Source organism: Mastomys coucha, unplaced genomic scaffold, assembly GCF_008632895.1.
Source record: "Mastomys coucha isolate ucsf_1 unplaced genomic scaffold, UCSF_Mcou_1 pScaffold23, whole genome shotgun sequence".
NCBI lineage: Eukaryota > Metazoa > Chordata > Mammalia > Rodentia > Muridae > Mastomys > Mastomys coucha.
Genome location: NW_022196906.1, coordinates 36,203,137 through 36,225,631, shown reverse-complemented (window position 1 = coordinate 36,225,631; position 22,495 = coordinate 36,203,137). Strand labels below are relative to the sequence as shown.

The following is a 22,495-nucleotide window of genomic DNA, read 5'->3' as shown; positions in this document are numbered from 1 at the left end:
GCACGTGGGCGGGACTCTGCTGAGAGGGCGGCGCCTCGGGTTCTCCAGCTCCCGAACTCTGCAAGCTGTGTAGCCACGGCTCTGGGAGCAGCTGGGCCTGGCAGGTAGGCTCCGTGCCCAGGCAGCTGGACCGCCGCGAGTGGGAGGACTTGCGGGCGATCGCGAGGGATCACCAGGTGCCCGGCGCTGGTACGGCATCCTCCGCACCTGTGTGGCCGTCCCTGCTAAAAGGCAAGTGGCATTGGAGGTGGGGGGTTGGGGGGGGTGCGGCCTGGCGGGACACCTTGGGCCCCGGGGCCTGCGATGGGGACAAGACTATATGGGGGCGGGGAAGGGCCCTGGCCGGGCAGAGCTGGGTCCGGGTCCCCGCCGGTGCTAGAGGTTACCTGTCTACTGTGGACCCCACATCCAGGGTGAGGTGGGAAAAGCTGGTGATTTGCTTTGCCACCCGCTTCTCCTGGAGAAGGCACCAGGTTGCGAACCAGCGTCTGACTGTGGCCTAGTGGGCCTGCACTCCCTGCCTTTTTGAAGACTATAAGCACACTTTAAGCATCATTAAGAAGTCACTCATACTGGCATCGCTTACTTTATTGCCGAGTAAATTGGAAGGTGGTACAAATGGAAACAGGTCCTTGACGGTGAAGTTACTTGAACACTTTGTGTGTTAGCTGAATTTGCGTTACCATCAATTGCTGTGTTAAAGTGCTTACCTTCTGACCCTTGCTCTCTTGCTGACTTTTTGCATTTATCATGTAATAAAATGAATGTGGAGAACTCAGAATTCCCTAATTGTTTGTGTGACTCTAGGGAGGTGATGCTGTGTAGAACAGGCACAGGGCTTTACATTGTATCGACTGCTCCTTACAGAACAAAGTTAAGTCATTTCGCTTTCACTGTCCTGTATGTTAAGATTATACACGTACAAACTTTATAGACTTGTGAGAATTAGATGGGAGAACTCTCCATTACTCCAAATGTGTAAAGGCCAGATGAGAGGTTGCTGTAGAGCATCCAAGAGCTCTGGAGATTGAAGCTGGAGAGTCCAAGTCCCAGATCACCTAACCAAAGAGGGTAGGGGTGGAGAGCTTAAAATAATATGTAGGTTTCTTTCTTTCTTTTTTTTTTTTTAATATATAAATGCTAGCTATTGTTTCTGTGCTTTTTTCAGTTAAGAAAAATATAATGGCTTTAAGTCATTTAAGTATAATAGTGTATTTATATATTTATTTACTTATTTACCTAATGCTGGGGAAGGAACCAAGGCTTTGGACATACTAGGCCTAAGGAATATCACTGAATTATACCCCAGGCTCATTTAATTGATAACTATGTTTTAAAGAAATTTTTTTTTCTGCAAAAGCAGTATAATATTTAATGTAAACTGCAGTTTCAAGCAATAATACCTAATTAACTTAGAGTCCATTTGACTTTAAGGGGTTGAGCCCTTAAAATTATGTACAAAATTATATGACTGTGTGGGTGTTTATCACTGTATAGCACTTGATACCAGTTAAATTGATTTTTTTTAATTATGAGTAGCATATATGATGGAGAAATGAGCACCTGACTTTTTTGTTTGTTTGTTTGTTTTGTTTTGTTTTTGTTTTTTCGAGACAGGGTCTCTGTGTAGCCCTGGCTGTCCTGGAACTCACCCTGTAGACCAGGCTGGCCTCGAACTCAGAAATCCACCTGCCTCTGCCTCCCAAGTGCGCCACCACCGCCTGGCTAGCACCTGACCTTTAATGTAAATTAATTCTTTTCATCATGAGATGGGAGAAAACATATGTGACTCGTTCCATAAGCAAAAGGCTAAGCTCCTTAGCAAGCAACTCCTAGCTGGGGTTGATGCTGTAAACCTATGGTTTCAGCCACTTGGGAAGCTATAGAGGGAACGTGGCCTGAGTAAGGAGCTGCAGGGAAAAGGGCAAGGATAGGAAAGGTTTTTAAGGAAGAAACTGAAAGCTCCTGGGTGAAAGTGACCAAAGGATGGAGACGCAGAGCATTCCCAGGAAAAGTGTAATGCGTTACAAAAAATGAAGTGGTGCTCAGTATCACTCAGGGTTAACATGGAGTCGGCATGCACCAAGATATCTTTTCTTTTCTACTGAGTTGAAGATACTCCAGGGGTTGTGGAGAAATTGGCACTTCCTCCATTGTTTGAGGATATACCAAGCAGTCTGGCGCAGCTGAACAACCTGTACCAGGTTACTACACACAGCTTTTCTTTGAAAGCACTGTGCCTGTAAAAGTTTACTTAGTACAGGAGCAGTTGCTGTATCAAAGCCTGGAAGCCCTGACATTCAAACAGGTTTGTTTTTCCCCCTTTAGGGTCAGCTCTCGCCCTTATCAGATGGTAGATCCTGTCGCCAAGTGACCGAAGCAACCATTGTTTATTGGGTTACATACCAGGTATTCTTGCCTGTGCCTTCTGGAGGTATTTTATGGTTTTGTTGTTGTTGTCGTTTTTCTCTTGTTAACTTTTGATTTATTTCCATGTGAAAAGATCAGAAGTGTCTGAAGACAGCCTGTGGGTGGCAGCAAGGATGAAGCTGCTGTCACTACTGCACAGGACGGTATTAAGTGGAATGCTGGTGTGGCTATGTCTCTGTGACATCCTTCTGAGAGAACCTAGGATCTAACACCACACATGACAGACTGATGGATTAGCAAAGACCAGTGGTTGGTGTTCTATTGGAAGTGACTACCAAAATATGGCCTAGGAGAGGAAAATGAAATACTAGCCGTGTTTGATAGAGTAGGCTTGACAGTAAAAAAGTACCAGATGGCATAAATGCAGAACTGTGAAAGTGTGAATAGGCTGGTGTGCGCTAATGGCAGCATTAGGAAGGGAGGGGTTGGAATTAAAGGAAGTGACAGAAAATATCTAAGTCTAGTGAGAGGTCCTTGGGAACTTTCCTTATGGCCAGGCAAGTCTTCTGTACATTCTTCTCCTTAACTTCATGCTAAAAAGGATGTTTATAGGGCTAAAGAGATGGCTCGGTGGTTAAGAGCACTGACTGCTCTTCCAGAGGTCCTGAGTTCAAATCCCAGCAACCACATGGTGGCTCACAACCATCTGTAATGGGATCTGATGCCCTCTTCTGGTGTGTCCGAAGACAGTGACATTGTACTCATATACATAAAATAAATCTCTCTCTCTCTCTCTCTCTCTTTTTTTTTTTTAAAGAAAAAGGATGTTTATAGCATTTTCTTTTCCTCCACTGTAAGTACAAGACAACTTTTCTTACCAAGCAATTTTGTGCCTTAGAAAAGCAGGCATTTATATACTGCCTGCGTAGTTAACATAGGCCAGGAATCATAATATCCTAGAATAGTTTGTCCATAAAGATCTGTTCTTAAAATTACTTACTGCATGAAGCGGTGTTGGTAGATGAGCGTAAATAAATGTTCAGGAGGGCCAGAGAGATTCCTTAGCAGTTAAAAACACTTGCAGAGGACCCAAGTCCAGCTCCCGCTGTTCACATCAGGCACCTTACAACCACCAGCTCCAGGGGAGTCAATATATTCTTCTACCCTTGCAGGCACCTCTACTCAGGTGATCAATAGCTAGGCAAACATATACACATAAAATAAAAATAAATCATAAAAAGAAATGTTTATCATGTGAGCAGACAGGGATAAGCCAGCTAATAATTAGAAGATTTTTTCCGTGTGTGTGTGTGTGTGTGTGTGTGTGTGTGTGTGTGTACATGGCACACACGTGAATGTGCACACATGTGAAGGTCAAAGGTTCCTGGGTGCCTTTCATCTTTTATGTGAGACATTGTCTTTCATTGGTGTTAAAGCTCTCCTAGGTAGGCTGAGCTAGCCGACCAGGAAGTTCCAGGGTCCTCATATCTCTCATTCCCATCTTGCCATCAGTGGGACTATTTAGATACAAGCCACCAAGCCCTGCTCTTCACCTACATTCTGGGGATCCAAACTCAGGTCCTTGGATTTGCAAGGCAAGCACTTGGTTGACTAAGCCATCTCCCCAGCCCAACTGAAGGATTTTCTAACACCAAAAAAGATATTGATACTTAACTCCATCAGGCCATGAATAATCCAGGGAAGCTACTCTTGAAGAAATGCTAAACATTGATCATGTGGCTTCTGGTGGCATGATTAAGAAACTGCTGGAGAGTTATTAAGTGAGTGTGCGTGAGGATAGTATGATAGAATAGGTAGCTATGTTATGAACCCTTATGGGAAAATCACTAAAGACATCTAATGCTTAAGCTAAAACTTAAGATAATAAATGGAGAAGAAATCTGTTTAAAGGCATCTTGCACTGTCATCTTGTGCCATCATTTGGGAACCTTGCCCCTGCCCCGTGATCAGTGTCTAATTGCAACAGTGTTTAAAATAGGAAGAGGTCACATTAGGGATGATTCATTGATACTCACTCGTACCTGGAGAGACTGGTGGCCACATCTCCACTACATAAGGTTGTTCTTAGTCTGGAAACTGTATATACAGCTTTGCAGAAATGTAGAGAGGTGAGCAGTGAATTGCCAACCCTTTGTCTTGAAGGGGCTGCAATGGACCTGGTTCTCAGTGCCGCCGATTACTACTTCTTCACTCCATATGTGTATCCAGCCACGTGGCCTGAGGACAACATCATCCGACAAACTATTAGTCTCCTGATTGTCACGAACCTGGGTGCTTACATTCTCTACTTCTTCTGTGCAACCCTGAGCTATTATTTTGTCTATGATCATTCCTTAATGAAACACCCACAGTTTTTAAAGGTAAGAGATTTTCCCAGCTTCTATTACCATAAAAATCATGTTATATTTGTGAATCTTTGAGTAATATGTAAATAACAGTTCTGAAGTCAAGCCCCTGAAGGGTTGGATATTTTTATAAGGGTTAATCACCTCTTTCCTTCTTGTATTCTAACACAGAGAGAGAGAGAGAAAGAGAGAGAGAGAGAGAGAGAGAGAGAGAGAGAGAGAGAGAGAGAGAGAGAATTAAAAGTAAAATCTGAGGAAGAGAGAGAAAAAATTGAGAGGTAGGAAAATAGTTCAGTGGTAGAGTTCTTGCCAGACTTGAGTTAGATCCCAAGAACAGACAGAACATGTAAAAATGCACCCCCAATAAACTTTATGATAGTTTTGCTGAACAGATTTTTTTTGACTTTTAAATAATTGGAACTTTCATCTTCAGAATCAAGTCTCTCGAGAGATCATGTTCACTGTCAAGTCTTTGCCTTGGATAAGCATCCCCACGGTCTCATTGTTCCTGCTGGAGCTGAGGGGTTACAGCAAACTCTATGATGACATAGGAGACTTTCCACATGGTGAGCAGATACCAGGAGACTCTAAGTGCAAGTTAATGGGGCCTCTCTCTTCCTTCCCCTTCGCCCCCCTTTGTGTTGTTTGTTTTTTGTACGTGTGTGTGTGTGTGTGTGTGTGTGTGTGTGTATGTGTGTGTGTGTTCATGTGTACAGAAGGCCAAGGGCTACCTCAAATGTCATCTTCAGGATTACTCTTTACCTTCTGTTTTTCATTTGTTTGTTTGTTTGTTTATTTGTTTTTTTGTGGTGAGACAGGGCCTTGATATATAACTCTGCACCTGGAACTCACTTAAGGAGAAGCAGACTGGCCCAAACACACAGAGATCCATCCACCTCTGCCTTCCCAAGTGCTGGGATTAAGGGTTATACCACCTGACCAAGTCTAGACAGAGTCTCTAATTGGTTTGGAGTTTGTCCAGTCTAGCTGGCTATTTCTACCTCACCAGTGCTGAAATCCCAAATCTATATTACCACACTTGGCTTTTTGTTGTTGAGGTTCTTTTAAGGAGTGGTCAGCCTGCCTACCTTCTCCTCCCCTTTCCTTTCTTCCCTTCCTTTCTCCCTTCCCTCCCCACCCTCCCCCTCTTTTTTTCTTTTTTTTCCTTCTTTCTTAACGGTCTTGCTAGGTAGCCCAGGCTGGCCTTAAATGTGTAGAGTATGCTTCCATATGGCTACTTTCTTTAAAGCACCAAACCTGCCTTTTTCTCTTTCCAACTGTCTAGTTGTTTTGACCCTTCATGTCTTGCCACACATGTGCACTTCCTTAACTTCACCATCACTTCTATAGTCAGTTCTGGATACCATGGTATGCCTAAGGGGATATGATCAGGGATGGGCCCCTGTATTTATTCCCTATGATTGTTCAAACTGCTGGGAAAGGAATCCCAGTAGGATGTGAGAGTTACTGAAAATCACCTGTCTGTGTCTGTGAACAGAGAGTCAAGTTCTTCTCCCTGTCTGTCATGTCCTCTCTTCCATCTGTGCCTGCCCAGCTCCTTTATTACATTGTAGAAATGCACTACCGCGCATGTACTTTGCATTCTGATGGTTTTAGTAAATGTGCTCATTGTTTCATCTCTGTAAATAGTCATAGATTATATTAGATATGGCAGTTCATCGACAATGTTGGGAATTTAGAAATTGACCCTTACATTTAGAACTTTAGATTTTTATTTTTCTTATGTACCATTCTGATGTACCAAGATGCATTCCTGACACCCAGAGCACAGGCAGGAAGAAAGGCATTTGCTGAGGCTGATGGGCCAGCAGCAGTCCTCAGCTCTGCCCTGTGTCATCCTGTTGCTTTTCCTCAGCAGCTCTGCAGAGTAGGTCTTGGTGCTGCTCTTAAAAAGGGGCACAGCAGGAACAGAGTGTCAAGAACCTGCCTGTAAGCCCAGCAAATAGATGGTGGGTCAGATGCTTGAGCCCAGGTATGCTAATACTAAAGTATGCTCTCAAAGTAGGAGGTAGCTAATTAGAAGAGGCTTTGACAATGCGTGAGAGAATGAGCAAAATCAAGGAGAGGGAATTCTAGATGCTGAGGACAGCATGAGCCACAGTCGGGGGTAAGATGCCATAGAACTTGGATCGAGGTTGAGTACATCAGCCTGGTTGTCAAAGTTCCAAGAGGATAAAGCTGGAAATCCCAGAAAATGGCTCATTATGGAGTGAGTTTCTGAAGCTAAGGTGTTTAGTGGGAAGTTAAGCTCCAGGCAAGGAGGTAATGCACAATGATAGGACTTAGGAAAGCTGATATGAAGGAAAACAGTGGGGCTCTCCTGTCCCGTGGGCATCTTTGTAGTTTAATCAAGAAATACTTGTGCCAGAAAGGTGGCTCAGCAATTAAGAGGACCCAAGTCCAGATCCCAGCACCCACATTGGTGGATCACAACTGCCAGTAACTCCAATCACAGGGAACCAGAGTCTCTGGCATTCACATGCATACATATACACATAGTTAAAAAAAAATTAAGTTAATACCATGGCTTGGTGGTGCACCACCCCTTTAATTGGGAGGCAGATGGATCTCTGAGTTCGAGTCTACCCTGGTCTCTAGAGTGAGTTTTAGGACAGCCAGGGCTACACAGAGAAATCTTGTCTGAAAAAACAAAACAAAACAAAACAACAACAATAATAATGATAATAATATTAATAATAATAATAATGTTAAATCATAAAATGAAAAAATACTGTATGGACAATAATTTTTATGGTTTTACATAGCAGGAAAAATTTAAATTAAATATTACAAAATTAATGAAAGGTAGAACATTTCAAATTGTTTGATGAGGATGAGGAGGGGGAAGGAGAAGAGAAGGAGGAGGAGAAAGAGGTGAAAGAAGAGGAGGAGGAAAGTAACCAGTTACAGGCAGCAAGGGGAGATGAGCCTATAGTGAGTTGCTCACGTTTGAGTTTAGGATCCCTTCTGCATTTTGTGGACCTGTGGAAAGGGAACAGTAACCCTCGAGGCCAATCTGACTCTCTTCTGTGGGGTCTCTTTTAGGCTGGATTCATCTCATCGTTAGCGTGATGTCCTTTCTCTTTTTCACGGACATGTTGATCTACTGGATTCATAGAGGCCTGCACCACAAACTGGTCTACAAGGTAGAGAGTCATTCAAGGGGGTGATGTCCCACATTTCAGTATCATACTGTTTTACTCCAGAGAGCTTTCTTTGTCTATATAAATGCCCAAGCTCCTCTAGCTGCCAGCCTTCACAGGTCCCATGCACATTTTATTTATATTTTTCTTTGTGGGTCTGGACTGTCTTATAATTTTAATCTTTTGGGTAAAGAAGGAGTGACTTTGCCAATTCCTGTCTGTACCAGGAGTGGAAGCTAAGTTTGCCCTTGCCTCAGGCAGAGCAGACGGGTCTAACCTTATCCCTTTCTTCCTCAGCACATACATAAACCTCATCATATTTGGAAGATCCCCACACCGTTTGCGAGTCATGCTTTTCACCCTGTGGACGGCTTCGTTCAGAGTCTGCCTTACCATATATATCCCTTTGTCTTTCCACTGCACAAGGTGGTCTACTTAGGTTTATATGTCTTGGTTAATGTCTGGACAATTTCTATTCATGATGGTGATTTTCGGGTTCCCCAGATCTTAAGGCCGTTTATTAACGGGTCAGCTCATCACACAGACCACCACATGTTCTTTGACTATAACTATGGACAGTATTTCACATTGTGGGATAGAATTGGAGGCTCTTTTAAAAATCCCTCCTCTTTTGAAGGGAAAGGACCACATAGTTATGTGAAGAACATGACAGAAAAAGAATCTAACAGCTTTGCAGAAAACGGCTGTAAAAGCAAAAAAGTATGCAATGAAGAATTTACAAAGAACAAATAAATTATTTCCCAATTGTTAACTATTTTAAATAAGAAAATAATCTACACACAGTCAAGATACATAGCAAATAATGGTGTCATTTGAATATCAGCATTGCTTGAGTGTCATGCTGAGGAATGGTCCTGACAGTAAAGAGCAGGAAGATACTGGGAGCATTGTAATCTCTTGGTTAATTGTCCGACATTGGTCCAGGGACAACTTGTGTCTTTTCAGCCAGCTGATCTGCAGCCTGTACAACTCCGACAGCATCTTTAAATATGATAGAAAATAAGCTACTGAAGAGGCTGGTCTGTGTCCTTTTGCCTTAATCCACGCATACTCATTAAGGAAAAAAAAGTACCATTGTGCTTAACAATACTGAGACTAACCAGGAAACCCTAAAGATGAAGATGTTCCTGTTCCAGGAGCAGCTGGCTTTACAGCAGTGCTGGGGAATTGCAGGATTTCATTCAAATAGGAATATTAGTCCAAGCAGGCTGATACATGAGTGTCAATGTATATGATTTACTTAATGGCTGATGGAATATGATTGTATTTTCTTCCTATACATAGGCACCTTACCCTCTGGGGCATTATCAGGTTTTAATAAATGAATAAATAAATGGTAATTTTTCAAAATGTCAGCTCTTCCATGATTCAGTCTAGATAGGAGATTATTTAACTGAAGATCTTGGTGAGTGTTATCTTTTTATTTTTTGGTTTTTTTGAGACAGGGTTTCTCTGTGTAGCCCTTGCTGTCCTGGAACTCTGGAGACTGGGCTTGCCTCTAACTCAGAGATCTGCCTGCCCCTGCTGGGATCAAAGGTGTGTGCCACCACTGCCCAGCTTGGTGTGTGTCGTTTAATAACTCTACAGACATGAATCTGGATAATTCTAGATATAAACTTGTGGCACCTAGGTGATGTCTTTTTTAATTCAGTGGACACACTGTACTTTTGATGTATTTCTCAGTTACAAAGCTGACTTTTTTAAATAAGGGAAATAATTGCCAAGTACTTAAGTTTAAGTACTTTAAACCTCATCTTGTATTTCTCCCCTCTCTTCCCACTACCTCTGCATAAAAACATGAAGAAAGGTGGGTATTGTGAGCTAAGTTTATTTTCAAGGGGAGAAGATATGTTTTTATAAAGTTATTCTAATTACTATTTATGCAAAAAACAGTAAAAGTTGATCATGACTGCTATTATCCACTTAGCTGTTAGAGCACAAAACATCCTTTTTGTTCATTGGGGTCACTTTGAAGGTGTAGAGGTGATGTGGGTTATAAAAACTGAGAGCATCCCTAATGCTCAGTCACTCTGCCCTGTATGCAAACATCAGTCATTGCAACCATCTCTTTCTCATTTGTTAATTGACTATCGAGTGCTCTGAGGAAGTGAAAACAAGAAGTAAAGAAGCTCTGTGTTAGGATCTAGACTTCCCTTTTCCTGGATATACAACCCACGAGAACACTGGATTTTGAGTACATCAGCATCACTAATACATGGACTGTTTAGGATGTTAGATGAATCTGGCACCTAGCTCTTAGCAGTGTGCTGTGCATACAAAAGGATCCCTAAGATACACGGTGTGGTACTACATCAAGAAACAATACCCCCCCCACACACACACACACCAAACAGGACATCTCCATCACCCCTAATCCTCAAGGGAGAGGAGACAGAGAGATTGAAAGCAGAGGCCAGGGAAGATACAGCAAGTCTCTGGACATGAGGGGCCTTTGTGCTCATAAGCTCACTGTAGCTGTGGCTGCCAGCACATGATCCAGCCAGTCAGTATTCCAGAGTGGAGGGGGTGATGGATAAGGTACCAGGGCTCAGAGTGTTCCACCTGTAGCTGGGAGCTTTTGATAGTTGATGATTGCTAGGGAACAGAGAGTCTGTTTGCAGTGGTACAATCTCTAAGTTGCTTTTGCATCACTGGGTTACCTCCCAGGCCAAGGCCTGATCTGACTGGACTCTGGCTTATAAAGAAAAAGAAGATAGGAAAATTGGAGAGGGATGAGGAAGGTTCTGGGAAAAGTTGGGTATGAGAAAAATAGCATGGATATGATCAAAATGCGGTGTGTGTGTGTGTGTGTGTGTGTGTGTGTGTGTGTGTGTGTAATAAAGAATTGCTCGAGAGATGAGTCACTGCCACCCAATAGGATCAAGCACAGAGAATGGTGGCTCCTGTTTCCTGGGTTCTGGGATGATTGAGGTCAGTCTTCTGCTAGGCCCTCAGTAGGAGTATGGTGGAGGAACCTGCTTTCCCTTCATGCTGGGGGTGGGGCAGGGAGGTGAAAAACATTGAGATGAGTTACAGAAATATGTAAGTAAAATTGAAGACAAGATGCTGCTCACTGTGTATTATCTCTAATGAGGTAAAATTGCTAGTATTTTTGTTGCTGTGGCATTCTTTTTAAAAATGTGCCATAAACCAGTCTATAGTAAAATTGAAAGACAAAAATAGAAGCCCATCTTTACCCTAAAATAGAATAAACTTCTTAAGTGTATGGCCCATGCTTTACCAGGGTTTGGTGTAGGAAGAAAAATATTCATAAAAACTTGTTTTAACAAATATTTGCTTTGTGAAGATACAGTGAAGATAAATGTTCAAGGCCAGGATATAGCCTAATAGACGGGTGCGTGCATGGCGTGTTTACGGCCCTCAGTTGTCCCCAGCCTGTCAAAAAGGTTTTCTTCCTAATCTCTAAAGTCAAGTTGAAAGCTTTTATTAATTCTTAGTGCAATAGTGTTTAAAATAAGTTACATTCCAGTTTCTTCAACAGTGAATTCCTAAGTTGAGCCTGTCAAGTCCTTGTAATGACCTTGTAACCATTTGTCTTTTTATAATGAGGTTTTCTTAAATTTGGTAAGAGACTTAACATTTGATTCAGCCCCTGGTCAGACCTGTGTTCGAGTCCCTGAACAGCGTCCCATCACTCGGAGCTAATCACTCTGACATAGGATGATGCTGTCAGAGTTGGGTCATCTGGCTTAAGGCTGTGTGTATGCCCTCTGGTGGAGCCAGCTTATCTCATAGCTTTTGTTAATTTCCAGCATTTATTGCTGACTCTTTGAATATTATAATTTTATTCAGCTATTCATCAGATGAAAATTTGACCCTTACTTAACATGCTGCTAAAGAAACAAATATAAACTTAGTGCACACCCATCTATTAGGGCAGGCACTGGGTGGGTGTCCTCATCTTCTGCCCCAGCTGTATGGTTGCTTTCATACAGTTAAGTGTACCTGTCCTAATGGTACAGTTCAGTCTTGACATTTCTGTACTAGTGCCAACATCTTTTCCAGTTAAGACAGAACAGATCCTTCACCAGCGTATGTACCATCTCCCTCTGCAGTCAGTAGGTCACCCCCTACCTCCATGTGCACCCCAGGCAGTCACTCATCTACTCTGTCCCTGGGGATTAATCTCGTCTGTTCTATTATTTCATTTTAGTTGAATCAGATGAATTATACTCCTGTGTTGAAGTTTTATTTTTAGCTTAACATGTTTTGACATGTGTGCTGTTGCATTTATCAATAGCTTGTTTGTTTTTATTGGTGAGTAGTATTCCTATTATGATATACTTATTATACTAAGTAATATACTACTATTGTCCAGTCTGTGTATCTGTTGATAGATATTTGGGTTATTTCCAGTGTGGGAATATGTTGAATAAAGCTACTGTGGACATTTGTGAACAAATCACTAAGTGGACCTGTGTTTTCATTTCATTTTTTGTTGTTGGTTTGGTTTTTGGTTTCTGATTTTTAGTTTGTGTTTTGTTTTGTTTTTTGGTTTTTTGTTTGTTTGGTTTTTCAAGACAGGGTTTCTATGAGTAGCTCTGGCCATCCCAGAACTTGCTCTGTAGGCCAGGCTGGTCTTGAACTCAGAAGGACCTGCCTCCTGAGTGCTAGAATTAAAGGCATGTGTCACTACCACCCAGCATGCTTTCATTTCTTACTGATAAATATCTATTGGAATCATGGTGTCATGATATCCTTGGGGTTTCTCAGTTATTATCTCCTTAAAGAATTCAGTTGAATGATATAGGTAGTCAGAGCAGAAGTTTGCTTAGCAAAAGCTGAGAAAAGACTGGAGAGACCTGCCCTATGGCCAGGAACAGTCCAGTCAGTTCTGTGTTGAAACTGTCCCGCAGTTTCATGAACCAGGTTCTACCTCGACTGAAGGGAGAAAGGAGACCTGAAACGCAGAGTTCGAGAACAAAAGGACACGAAGCCAAGTTGAGGGTTTCCAATCAAGGCTCGCCTTTACTTTGGGGGTTCAGCATTTATATACGAGAGAGCAAAACTGAATCTCTAGGTTACATTGACATTTGAATAACATAAGGAGTTCAGGAGGAGTCAGGACTAGTCCAAACAAAGTCAAGGAGGAAGTCAAAGGGAAGCCGGCTGCTGGACTGAAGGTGGAGACTCAGGGTGTTCCGCAGGTCTCGACTCCTGGGGAGTGGCTGGAGACATAGTCCACAGTTGGGGATGAGGTCAACAACAGATGTCCTCAGGCTGTATACATGCCAGCCAGCAGGCGTAGTAGTTTCCTCTGGAATCCTCGAAGGCAGAACTCAGAGTAGTGAGCCCTTGTTTCAGGCACAGCAGGCGTGAGTTGAGTCTCCGGTTGCAAGCTCCGGTGTCCTGCAGCTGAGGCAGAAGGGAGGGGCTCAACATCTCGCCCTTGTTTATTATATGAAAGCAGGGTTAAGGCCATATCAGTGGGCACAGCTTTGCACGTGGTTTTACGGTGCTTAGTTGGAATTTACCTGGGTGTTTGTTATCTCTGGCAGATATCTTTACTCGTCTTCAAGGTCACGTGCAGCTAGTTTGATTCTACAAATTGGGCTCTTTTCGTGTTTTTTCAAAAACACAGCCACTCAGCGCGTGCCTCTGTCTTAGGTGGATATCCTCTAAAGCCCTAGCCCGTGGACCACAGGTTTCCGAAATGCACCGTTCACCCATGCGGCTAGCGCCAAGATATGCCTTAAATGCCTGCAAAGTCTGAGATCTGCCACAGTCTTTCTGGAGTCCATTCTTTCTGAAGTCCACTTGAAGCAGTGCCTGCAGCCATTGTGCTGGGGATGGGAGTAGCCTTCTGACTTCAGTTGTAAATTACCAGTTCTGACTCAGGGAACCTAGAGATCAGAGCTCAATTCAAATGTAAATTGGTAGGATTTGGCTAGTAACCTCGGGATGTACCAGCCTTTAGAATGTAAATACTTAAGTATTCAGGCTTTAGCTCTGGGCATGAGCAAATGAGTGAATTGTTATTTAAATTTCGGGAGAGTAAGCTTTTGAATTAAGCGGGCATTTCCAGAATGACAGAAAAAAGGCTGTCAGCTCAAAAACAAAAAAGAAACAGAAAAAGGAAAAAGCAAAAACAAAAAAGACCTTTTTGCAGGATGTTTAAGCACGTTTACTAAGAGGGTTGTGGCTCTGAGTCCACTTGGCGAATTAATCTTTCTGGGAGCCAGCATGCTCAGTCCGCTTTCTGGGAAAATATACACACGGACCCTCGGCCCCAGACCAAAACAGGGTCTGGTCCATACCAGGCATTTGTGAGCGGGTCCTTCCAGCGTACCATGGCATACGAATTTGAAGTATTAGGATGCCAATATCGGTCTGCTGCGGACTAACCATTGATGTCCGTCTGCAAAAAATTCAAAATAAAAAGCACAAAGGCAAGGTGTGCCTTTGGAGACCTCGGAGGGAACAGATTCCCACCTTTTGTTTTCAAAATCCAGTTTTTAAGTGTGCGATGTGCTCGCTCAACAATACCCTGTCCCATAGAATTATATGGGATGCCGGTTTTATGAATAATGCCAAAATCCTTGCAAAAAGAAATAAAGTTTTTGCCAGTGTAAGCTGGCCCATTGTCTGTCTTAATTGTTTTGGGCATACCCATAACACTGAATGCTTGTAAACAATGATCAATAACACTTCTGGAGGCTTCTCCTGTTTGCAGGGAAGCAAACATAAATCCTGAACAAGTGTCAATACAGACATGTATATATTTAAGCTTTCCAAATTCTGCATAATGAGTTATATCCATTTGCCAGATATGATTGGGTAAAAGGCCTCTTGGATTTACCCCTAAATGTGGTACTGAAGTTAGAACAACACACTTAGGGCATTGCTTAACAATCATTCTTGCTTGTTCTTTGGAAATTTTGTGTTTAAGTCTCAGAGTTTGGCTAGATAAATGGAATTTATCATGATCCTGTTTAGCTAATACAACGGGATCTGGGATCAAAGCTTCTCCTACCAGGGCTCTGTCAATAAGATTGTTGCCTTTGACTAATGGCCCAGGCAGGCCAGAATGAGCCCGTATATGACCAATATAAAATTGATTTTTTTTTGTGCAAGAATGATATTTTGCAATTGAGAAAATAAGGACCCTGCTGTAGTATTAAAATTAAATGTACCACAAGTTTCCAGTAAAAGAACTGACTGTGCCAAGTACAGGCTATCAGTGAAGAGATTGAAGGCATCAGTCACGGCCTGAAATACCTTTAATACTGCTGTTAATTCAGCTAACTGAGCTGAAAGACCAGGAGTTTCTATAACCACCTGTTGGCCATTAATGAGATATCCAGCCTTTCCTTTTGAGGAGCTATCAGTAAACACTGCAAGGGCATTGTTTAAGGGCTGCCAAGCCATTATTCTTGGAAATATCACTTCACGTACATTTAAAAACTTTATTAGTTTGTCCTGGGGATAATGATTATAGTTCCATGAAATCCTATCTGAGCAAGCAACCATTCTGTGCTGTGTTGTCTTAGCCAGGAGTCTTGCTCCAAAGTAAAAGGCTGAATGATAACATCTGGTTCCTTACCAAAATAAGTTAGTGCTTGCTTTCTACCAAGTACAATTATTTGTGCAACAGCTTCATAGTATGGCAAGATATTACGTTTAGGAGACACCCTCGAATGGATCCACATAAAAGGTGCCTTCTGCCATAATAATGCCGTAGGGGCATGAGTTGTATTGAAAATTAATAAATGCAAGGGTAAAGAATAATCTATGTAAGTAACGAATTGATTCTCAATAGCTTTTTCTACCTGCTATAAAGCAGATATCCCTTCTTTAGTTAAAGATCTAGGAGAATTTGGATCAGAATTACCTCTAAGAATATCAAGTAAGGGCTTCAAGTCTCCTGTAGTGAGTTTTCTGGTGTCTTGCAGCTGAGGTAGAAGGGAGGGACCCAACATTGTGTTGTGGATTTTAGGAAATTTTAAATTTGTTTTTGTATTTTTTTTTTTTTTTGAGACAGGGTTTCTCTGTGTGGCCTGACTGTTCTGGAACTCGCTCTGTAGACACAGCTGTCCTGGAACTCGGAGATCCACCTGTCTCTGCTTCCCAAATGCTGGGATTAGAAGCATTACCTGGTGATTTTAGGAAATGTTTAATGAATATTCATGAAGGGGATAGCGTATTCATGGGGCAAGGTAACCCTTTTTCTCCCTTTTAGTTTTTATTTATTTGTTTGTTATATATTTTATATATAAATAGTTATATATATGTACATATATATATATATATATACACACACACAGACACACACACACATATATATATACATATACATATATATATACATGTATATGTATATATATATGTATATGTATACATGTATATGTATATATATATATATATATTCCACTGATACTCACAAGAAGGGGACAATGTTAGAAGCACAGTGCAGTGCAATGTTAAAAGCACAGTCAGCTCTTTTGAGGATATGGACCCATCACAAGTGTAGACATTGGATTCGGGGCAGGGTATATCCTGGTGTCTTAGGCCTGATAGACCCACCACAGCCTCACACTTCCAAGATGGTTAGCTACACAGAGATAGTCTGACACTCAGGAGACAGCTGCAGTCTGACATTCGGCAGCAATCCTTGGCTACTTCAGTGCTGGTAGGGAAGATAGCTGTCTAATTGTGTGTACAGATGTTTTGCCTGTGTGTCTGTCTGCACACCATGCACATGCAGTGTTCAAGGATGCCCAGAGGGTATCCTGACTCCTGCATCTGGAGTTAGAGGCAATTGTGAGCCTCTGTATGAGTGCTGGGAATTGAACTGTGTCCCCTGGAAGGACAACCAGGACTCTTAAGTGCTGAGTTCTCTCCAGCCCCTATGTCCAGTTTTTATAAGAAATTGTCAGCTGGATTCCTGAGCAGTCGTATCATCCTAGAGTCCTATTACTGATGTGAGAATTCTGCTTTCCCCACAGTCTTACTAACAATATTGCCAGGCTTTATTCTCAAGGCACTGGTGTGGATCAATTTGTATTTTCCAATGAGTAATACAGGTAAACACCTTTAAAAAAAACAGATTATTACATCTTTTCATATAATATATGTTCAAGTCTTTTGGCCTCTTAAAAACCAAATTATTATTATTATTATTAGTAGTAGTAGTAGTAGTAGTAGTAGTAGTAGTAGTATTTGCTAGAGTCTTATCTTAATCTCCCCAAATGGTCTGGATTCTCAGTGTAGAACAGGCTGACCTTGAACTTGTGTCGGTTCTGCCTCCTGAGTGCTGGAATTACAGATGTGTTTTAGCCAGGCTTTCTGTTGCTGTGAATAAAGACCCAAAGCAGTTTGTCATCTACACTGTCATCACCAAGGGAAGTCAGGGCTGGAACCTGGAGACAGGAGCTACTGCAGAGGCAGTGGAGGACCACTGCTTGCTGGCTAGCTCCTCACAGCTTATTCAAAATCTGCCTTCTATAATCCAGGACCACCAGCCCAGAGCAGCACCCTCAACAATGAGCAAACCCAGGACCACCAGCCCAGGGGCAACACCCCCGACAGTGAGCTGGCCCCTCTCCCATCAATCATCAATCAAGAAAACGTACCACAGACCAATCTGATGGGAGCATTTTCTCAATTGGTGCCCTGTCTTCCAAAATTATCCTAGCTTGTGTCAATTTGACAGAAAACTAGCCAACCCCACCACCCACACCTGGTTTTGCTTTCTTGAGTTAAAGAGTTCTTTATGTAGTGACACAAATGTTTCTATGTACTTGCTAAAAGATCTGCTCCAGTGTGGATTGTCTTTTCATTGCCTTAATAATATGTCATAAGGAAAAATGTTGAATTTAGGTTACTAGCAACTGAACAACTTCTGTCTCTTGAGACTGCATTTCCTGTCTCTCTAAGACATCTTCACCATGCCCAGCCTGCGAGCAGTGGTTTTGTTGTTGGGGCGGGGGTGGGAGGGAGGATTTGTTCATCTTTTGAACAGGATCTCACTGTGTAGCTCCCCCTCTCTCCTTCTTTCCTTTCCCATGTGGTTCAAAGTTCACCAGGTTTCACGGCTATGACTAAGGTGAGGTGTCTTCTCTGTGTTTGGGTGTGACATTACGGTTCTGATCTCAGACCTTTCAGTCCAGGGTCACAAGGCTCTTTCTGGGTGTGGTCAGGCAAAAGATCAGCCAGGAGCCTATGTGGGGCAAAGGTGCTCCCCCAACAGCGGCCTAAGGGCATGGAGCCAATTTAGTTTTTTAAGAGAGTAAGCTTTTTAAGTTGTCAATTGTTTTCTTCAGATTCGACACATTATTTTTCAGAAATATTGTTCCTTTGGTGGGTTTGTTTGTTTGTTTTCTTTTTGTTTAATGTATAGACGTCTTGCCATGAATTTGTTTGAACAGTCTCTATTCCCACGTCAGCACCTATGTGAAGCACAGTTGTAGTTCCTTAGCGTAGTATAGCACTGAACTGTATTTTCCACGTTCTTGCTCATCTGAGTGGGGTGTTTCTGGCAGTATGTGCCACATGTTGCATTGTGCTATTTGACTGCAGCCTTGGATCTGGATGCTCCAAACAGGCACTTTGCACAATGTATGCCCCTGCTGCGAGTGCCTGCATACACCCGGACACTTCATCTCAGCTTCTAGCTGACTGTGTCTTAGAACCATAGTGTTTACAGTACCTGGGAAGTCTTCTCTACTCAGTGATGGTCTATGGAGAGCCAAGACTTCTAGTGGTTTTCTGCTGTTACAACTCAGCATGCGAAATATCAAACTAGTACATCTTCTAGTTGGAGTGTGTCAAAACGTTTGATATCAAAACTTGCTTTTTTGATATGCTGACCTCAAAATTGTGAAAATTGCATAATAAATTTGGTCTTGGGATTGGAACAGAATTGCTAATAATTTATGAAATAGTCCTAAATATACTTGTACCATGTATTTATGCAAAGCAGCGCTCTCAGTGTTGATGAGTATAAAATCAAACTCAGGGCTGGAGAGAAAGTTCAAGGGTGGAGTGCTTGCTGCTCTCCCAGAGGACAGAGGTTTGCCTGCCAGTACCCAGGCTCGGTGGCTTACACTTACCTGTAACTCCAGCTTCAGGGACTCCATGCACATATGTAGCATATGTACAGACACACACTCCTACACATAAATAAGCCCCGTAAATAAAAGCAAAGCATCAGTCAGCTTTGGAAAGCATCAAAGACGCTCCCAGGGTCAAAGTTTCAGCCTGGACTTAATTATTCATGTACAAGTAAATAAATGCATTCATGTCATTAGTATAAACACTTGCTTTCTTCTTCAATAAATAATAAAATTCTACCTACACCAGTTGTTCTAAACCAACTATTGTCGTAAGTGAATTTCTTTATGATGTATTATCATTAGATACTTGGTTTGCATGTTTGTTTTTTATACCTGCATACTCTAGGCCACATAAGAATTTCTCTGGTGGAAAGAGGCTACAAGTTGAGAATCTTAAGAAGTCCTGACTTAGTTCTCATCCTAAAGTGAAGTCAATGCTATAAACACTATCAAAAAATTTCCAGAGATCTGCGATGCACCCTCCCTCCACCCCAATTCCCAATCCTTCTGAGGACCTGCACTCATCTTGTAAGGAAAAATTAAAGCTTTAAACCTGTGCTGACTAGGAAGAAAAGTTATGGGCCTAAGAATCCATCACAAACTGGCCACATAGGCCTGGGAAAGAGCAAACAAGTTGTTAGATATCAGAGCTGGCAGGTCAAGAAGACATAAAACTATAAACATAGAGGAAAACATGTCTAGGCAAATGAGGACATGTCCAAGGCCCAGGCCTGCAAAGACGTGCCTGGCAGACACTAAGTAATGGACCATCTGGTCCTCTCAGATATGGTTTAAGGTCAGATGCTCTGTTGACTCAGATTAACACCAACCTTAGGAATTTTCCACTCTGTTCTGCACGTAATAGTTAATGTTTGAACTAGCCAATCATGTATGACCACACTGATCCCTTTGTTCCCTCAGACCTTTTCCCTATAAAAAACCCTCTTTCAAGCCTCGTAGTCGGCTCCACTATCTCTTGCATGAGATAGGTGTGGTGCCGAACCAGGGCGTCCTGAAATTAAAATATACCTCTTGTAATTACATCAAGATGTGGTCTCTCGTGATTCCTTGGGTGTACACCCTCCCGAGATTTGAGTGGGGGTCTCCCCCAGGGGTCTTTCAATCTCTGTAGTAAAACATTCAAGATCCCATTCAGGAGGCAAGACCAGGCTCACTGCTGCAGCACTGAGAAATAAGCACTGAGAAATAAAATTCCATTATTAGACTTTAACAAGTGCTCAGGATCCTAGAACTTGGGCAGTAGAGGCAGGAAAATCAGAAGTTTAAGGTCATCCTTGGTTACATAAGGAGTTTAGGGCTCCCCTGATAGATGTGAGATCCTGTCTCAAATTAAGACACCAAAACCAGCCAAGATTCCATATATAGTATGGTAGGGACACAATGGAGTGTGGTTCCAACTTAAGACTCATTGATTTTGTTTTGTTTTGTTCTGTTTTGTTTTTCGAGACAGGGTTTCTCTGTGTAGCCCTGGCTGTCCTGGAACTCACTCTGTAGACCAGACTAGCCTTGAACTCAGAAATCCACCTGTCTCTACTTCCCGAGTGCTGGAATTAAAGGTGTAGGCATACACCACCACTGCCCGGCTCACTGATTTTTCTTAGTTGCTTGTCATTGGGCTCATCAGTGTTCTCTCCCTGATTATTTTACTCTTCACTTGCTCATTTCTCTCATTGCTCCTTAAAACTGTAGGCTCAGATTCCAGAGTTAATCTTTTGCCTTTAGAAATATAGCCATTTGGTGCAATGAAGTTCCCTCCAAGGACTGCTGTGGCTCTAGCTCAGGACTTACTGACTTAAGAACTTCTAATTTCAGTGGGATTTCCTAGCCACATCTATGGCTCCTACAATGGCTTTCCTGGTTAGTTTCAGACTCGGTGGTCTCCTGTGAGGCTTAGAATGTAGAAATGTGACAGTGGCCTTCTGTAGGCCTTGGGAAGAGGAAGCTGTTCAGCTGTTCAGCTGTTGCCTCATAACTTGGCTGGCCCAAGGCAGCCGCTGGCTCACAGCACCTGCATTTCCTGTCTGATCCTCTTCAGCTTCTCCAAATTCTAGGCCTGCTTCACGTGTGATCATAATGAATGGCCCCAGTGTCCAAAGGAGAGTCTCACCTCAAAGGTGAGCCTCACTGAGGCTAAAGAGATGACTCAGAAATTAAGAGATCTGGCTGCCCTTGTAGAGAACTGAAGTCCAGTTCCCAATACCCAATTCAGGTAGCTTACAACTGCCTGTAAGTTCAGTTCTAGGGGATCCAAGGGCACCTGTATGTGCATGCTTGTACACACAAAAGTTACATTTATTTACTTAAAGATTTATTTATGTATGTGAGTACACTGTAGCTGTCTTCATGCACACCAGAAGAGGGCATTGGATTCCATTACAAATGTTTGTGAGACACCATGTAGTTGCTGGGAATTGAATTCAGGACCTCTGGAAGAGTAGTCAGTGCTCTTAACCACTGAGCCATCTCTTTAGCCCTACTTTTTTTTTAAGTTGATCCTTTCAGGGATAAAAAAGGATTTATCCAACTAAACCCCAAGGTCTAGCTTGCTCCCTCTTCATGTTCATCTTTCCTTCCTGTCCTGCTCTGTGTCCTGAATCCTAACCTCAAATGCATGAGTGTCAGGAGCTTTCCCCCTGTCTTTGGTCAAGCCTCGCTCCTCTGGTACTCACTGAGGAAGACTTTCCATACTGGAACAGGCTGTGAAGGTCAGCACCTTCAGAACTGGTCCGACCTAGATTTTGGGTTCTTTGACTTGATGGACCTTAAAGTCATCCGAACCCATTAAGCAGTAGCAAAACAATTATGGAGCCTATGAGATGGCTCAGTGGATAAAGGTGCTTGCTGCCAGGCAGGATGACCTATGTTCTTTACCCCTTAGGGTCTGAGTGGTGGAGGGAGAGAATCAACTCCCATGGGCTGACTCCTAACCTATACACTCTCACACACACACACACACACACACACACACACACACACACACACACAACACGCACACACACACATACCACGCACGCACACACACACATACCACACACGCACACACACACACACACCACACGCACAAACACGCGTACACACAGACACACAGAGTTTTTAACATCACCTATAGATGTCTTTAAAATGCCTATAGGAAAGCCTTTAAAGGAACAAACACAATGTATATTACAATTTAAGGGAAACAAAGGGACAGACTGGGTTGATTGCCCCTAAGAGTGCTCAGAATCTTAACCAAATAAATGAAGAACATGCTGGCCTGCTGCCAGGCTCCCCAACATGATGGCCATAGACTCACCCCCAAATAAACCTGCTTATAAGCTCCCTTGGTCACAGTGTTTTATTATTATTATAGCAATAGGCACCCTGACTAAAACAGTTTAGAAGGGTAAAAACTTTTAAGTGGATAATGTAATCAGACAAATTTATATGAAAGTGGGGATGTTGCTCACTCCTTTCCAGCAGTGAGAAGATTCCACTGCAG

General features: G+C 42.5%; 1 protein-coding gene and 1 long non-coding RNA gene across 3 annotated transcripts; both read left to right on the top strand.

Annotated features, from left to right (window-relative positions):
• The first annotated feature begins 12 nt into the window (after window positions 1-12).
• Window positions 13-12,344, top strand: Sc5d (sterol-C5-desaturase). 2 transcript variants are annotated; one of them, XM_031344388.1, is made up of 6 exons: window positions 13-231; window positions 2,329-2,409; window positions 4,534-4,751; window positions 5,170-5,302; window positions 7,803-7,903; window positions 8,198-12,344. In XM_031344388.1, the coding sequence occupies exons 3-6, from the start codon at window positions 4,542-4,544 to the stop codon at window positions 8,651-8,653; spliced, it is 900 nt and encodes a 299-aa protein (XP_031200248.1). In that variant the 5' UTR covers window positions 13-231; window positions 2,329-2,409; window positions 4,534-4,541; the 3' UTR covers window positions 8,654-12,344. The 2 variants fall into 2 exon arrangements, with proteins under 2 accessions (XP_031200248.1, XP_031200247.1); XM_031344387.1 differs by lacking the exon at window positions 13-231 and having other exon boundaries at window positions 2,329-2,434.
• Window positions 12,345-15,930: 3,586 nt separating this feature from the next.
• On the top strand, window positions 15,931-19,257 carry LOC116072387. Its single transcript, XR_004111421.1, has 2 exons — window positions 15,931-16,098; window positions 17,395-19,257. It is a non-coding gene; the product is annotated as an uncharacterized LOC116072387 (long non-coding RNA).
• The last annotated feature ends 3,238 nt before the right edge of the window (window positions 19,258-22,495 follow it).

Coding starts and splice junctions, on each gene's coding strand:
- Sc5d (XM_031344388.1), top strand. CDS start 4,542: ATGGACCTGGTTCTCAGTGCCGCCGATTACTACTTCTTCACTCCATAT. Junction 4,752..5,169: donor AACACCCACAGTTTTTAAAG/GTAAGAGATTTT, acceptor TTTCATCTTCAG/AATCAAGTCTCTCGAGAGAT. Junction 7,904..8,197: donor ACCACAAACTGGTCTACAAG/GTAGAGAGTCAT, acceptor TTTCTTCCTCAG/CACATACATAAACCTCATCA.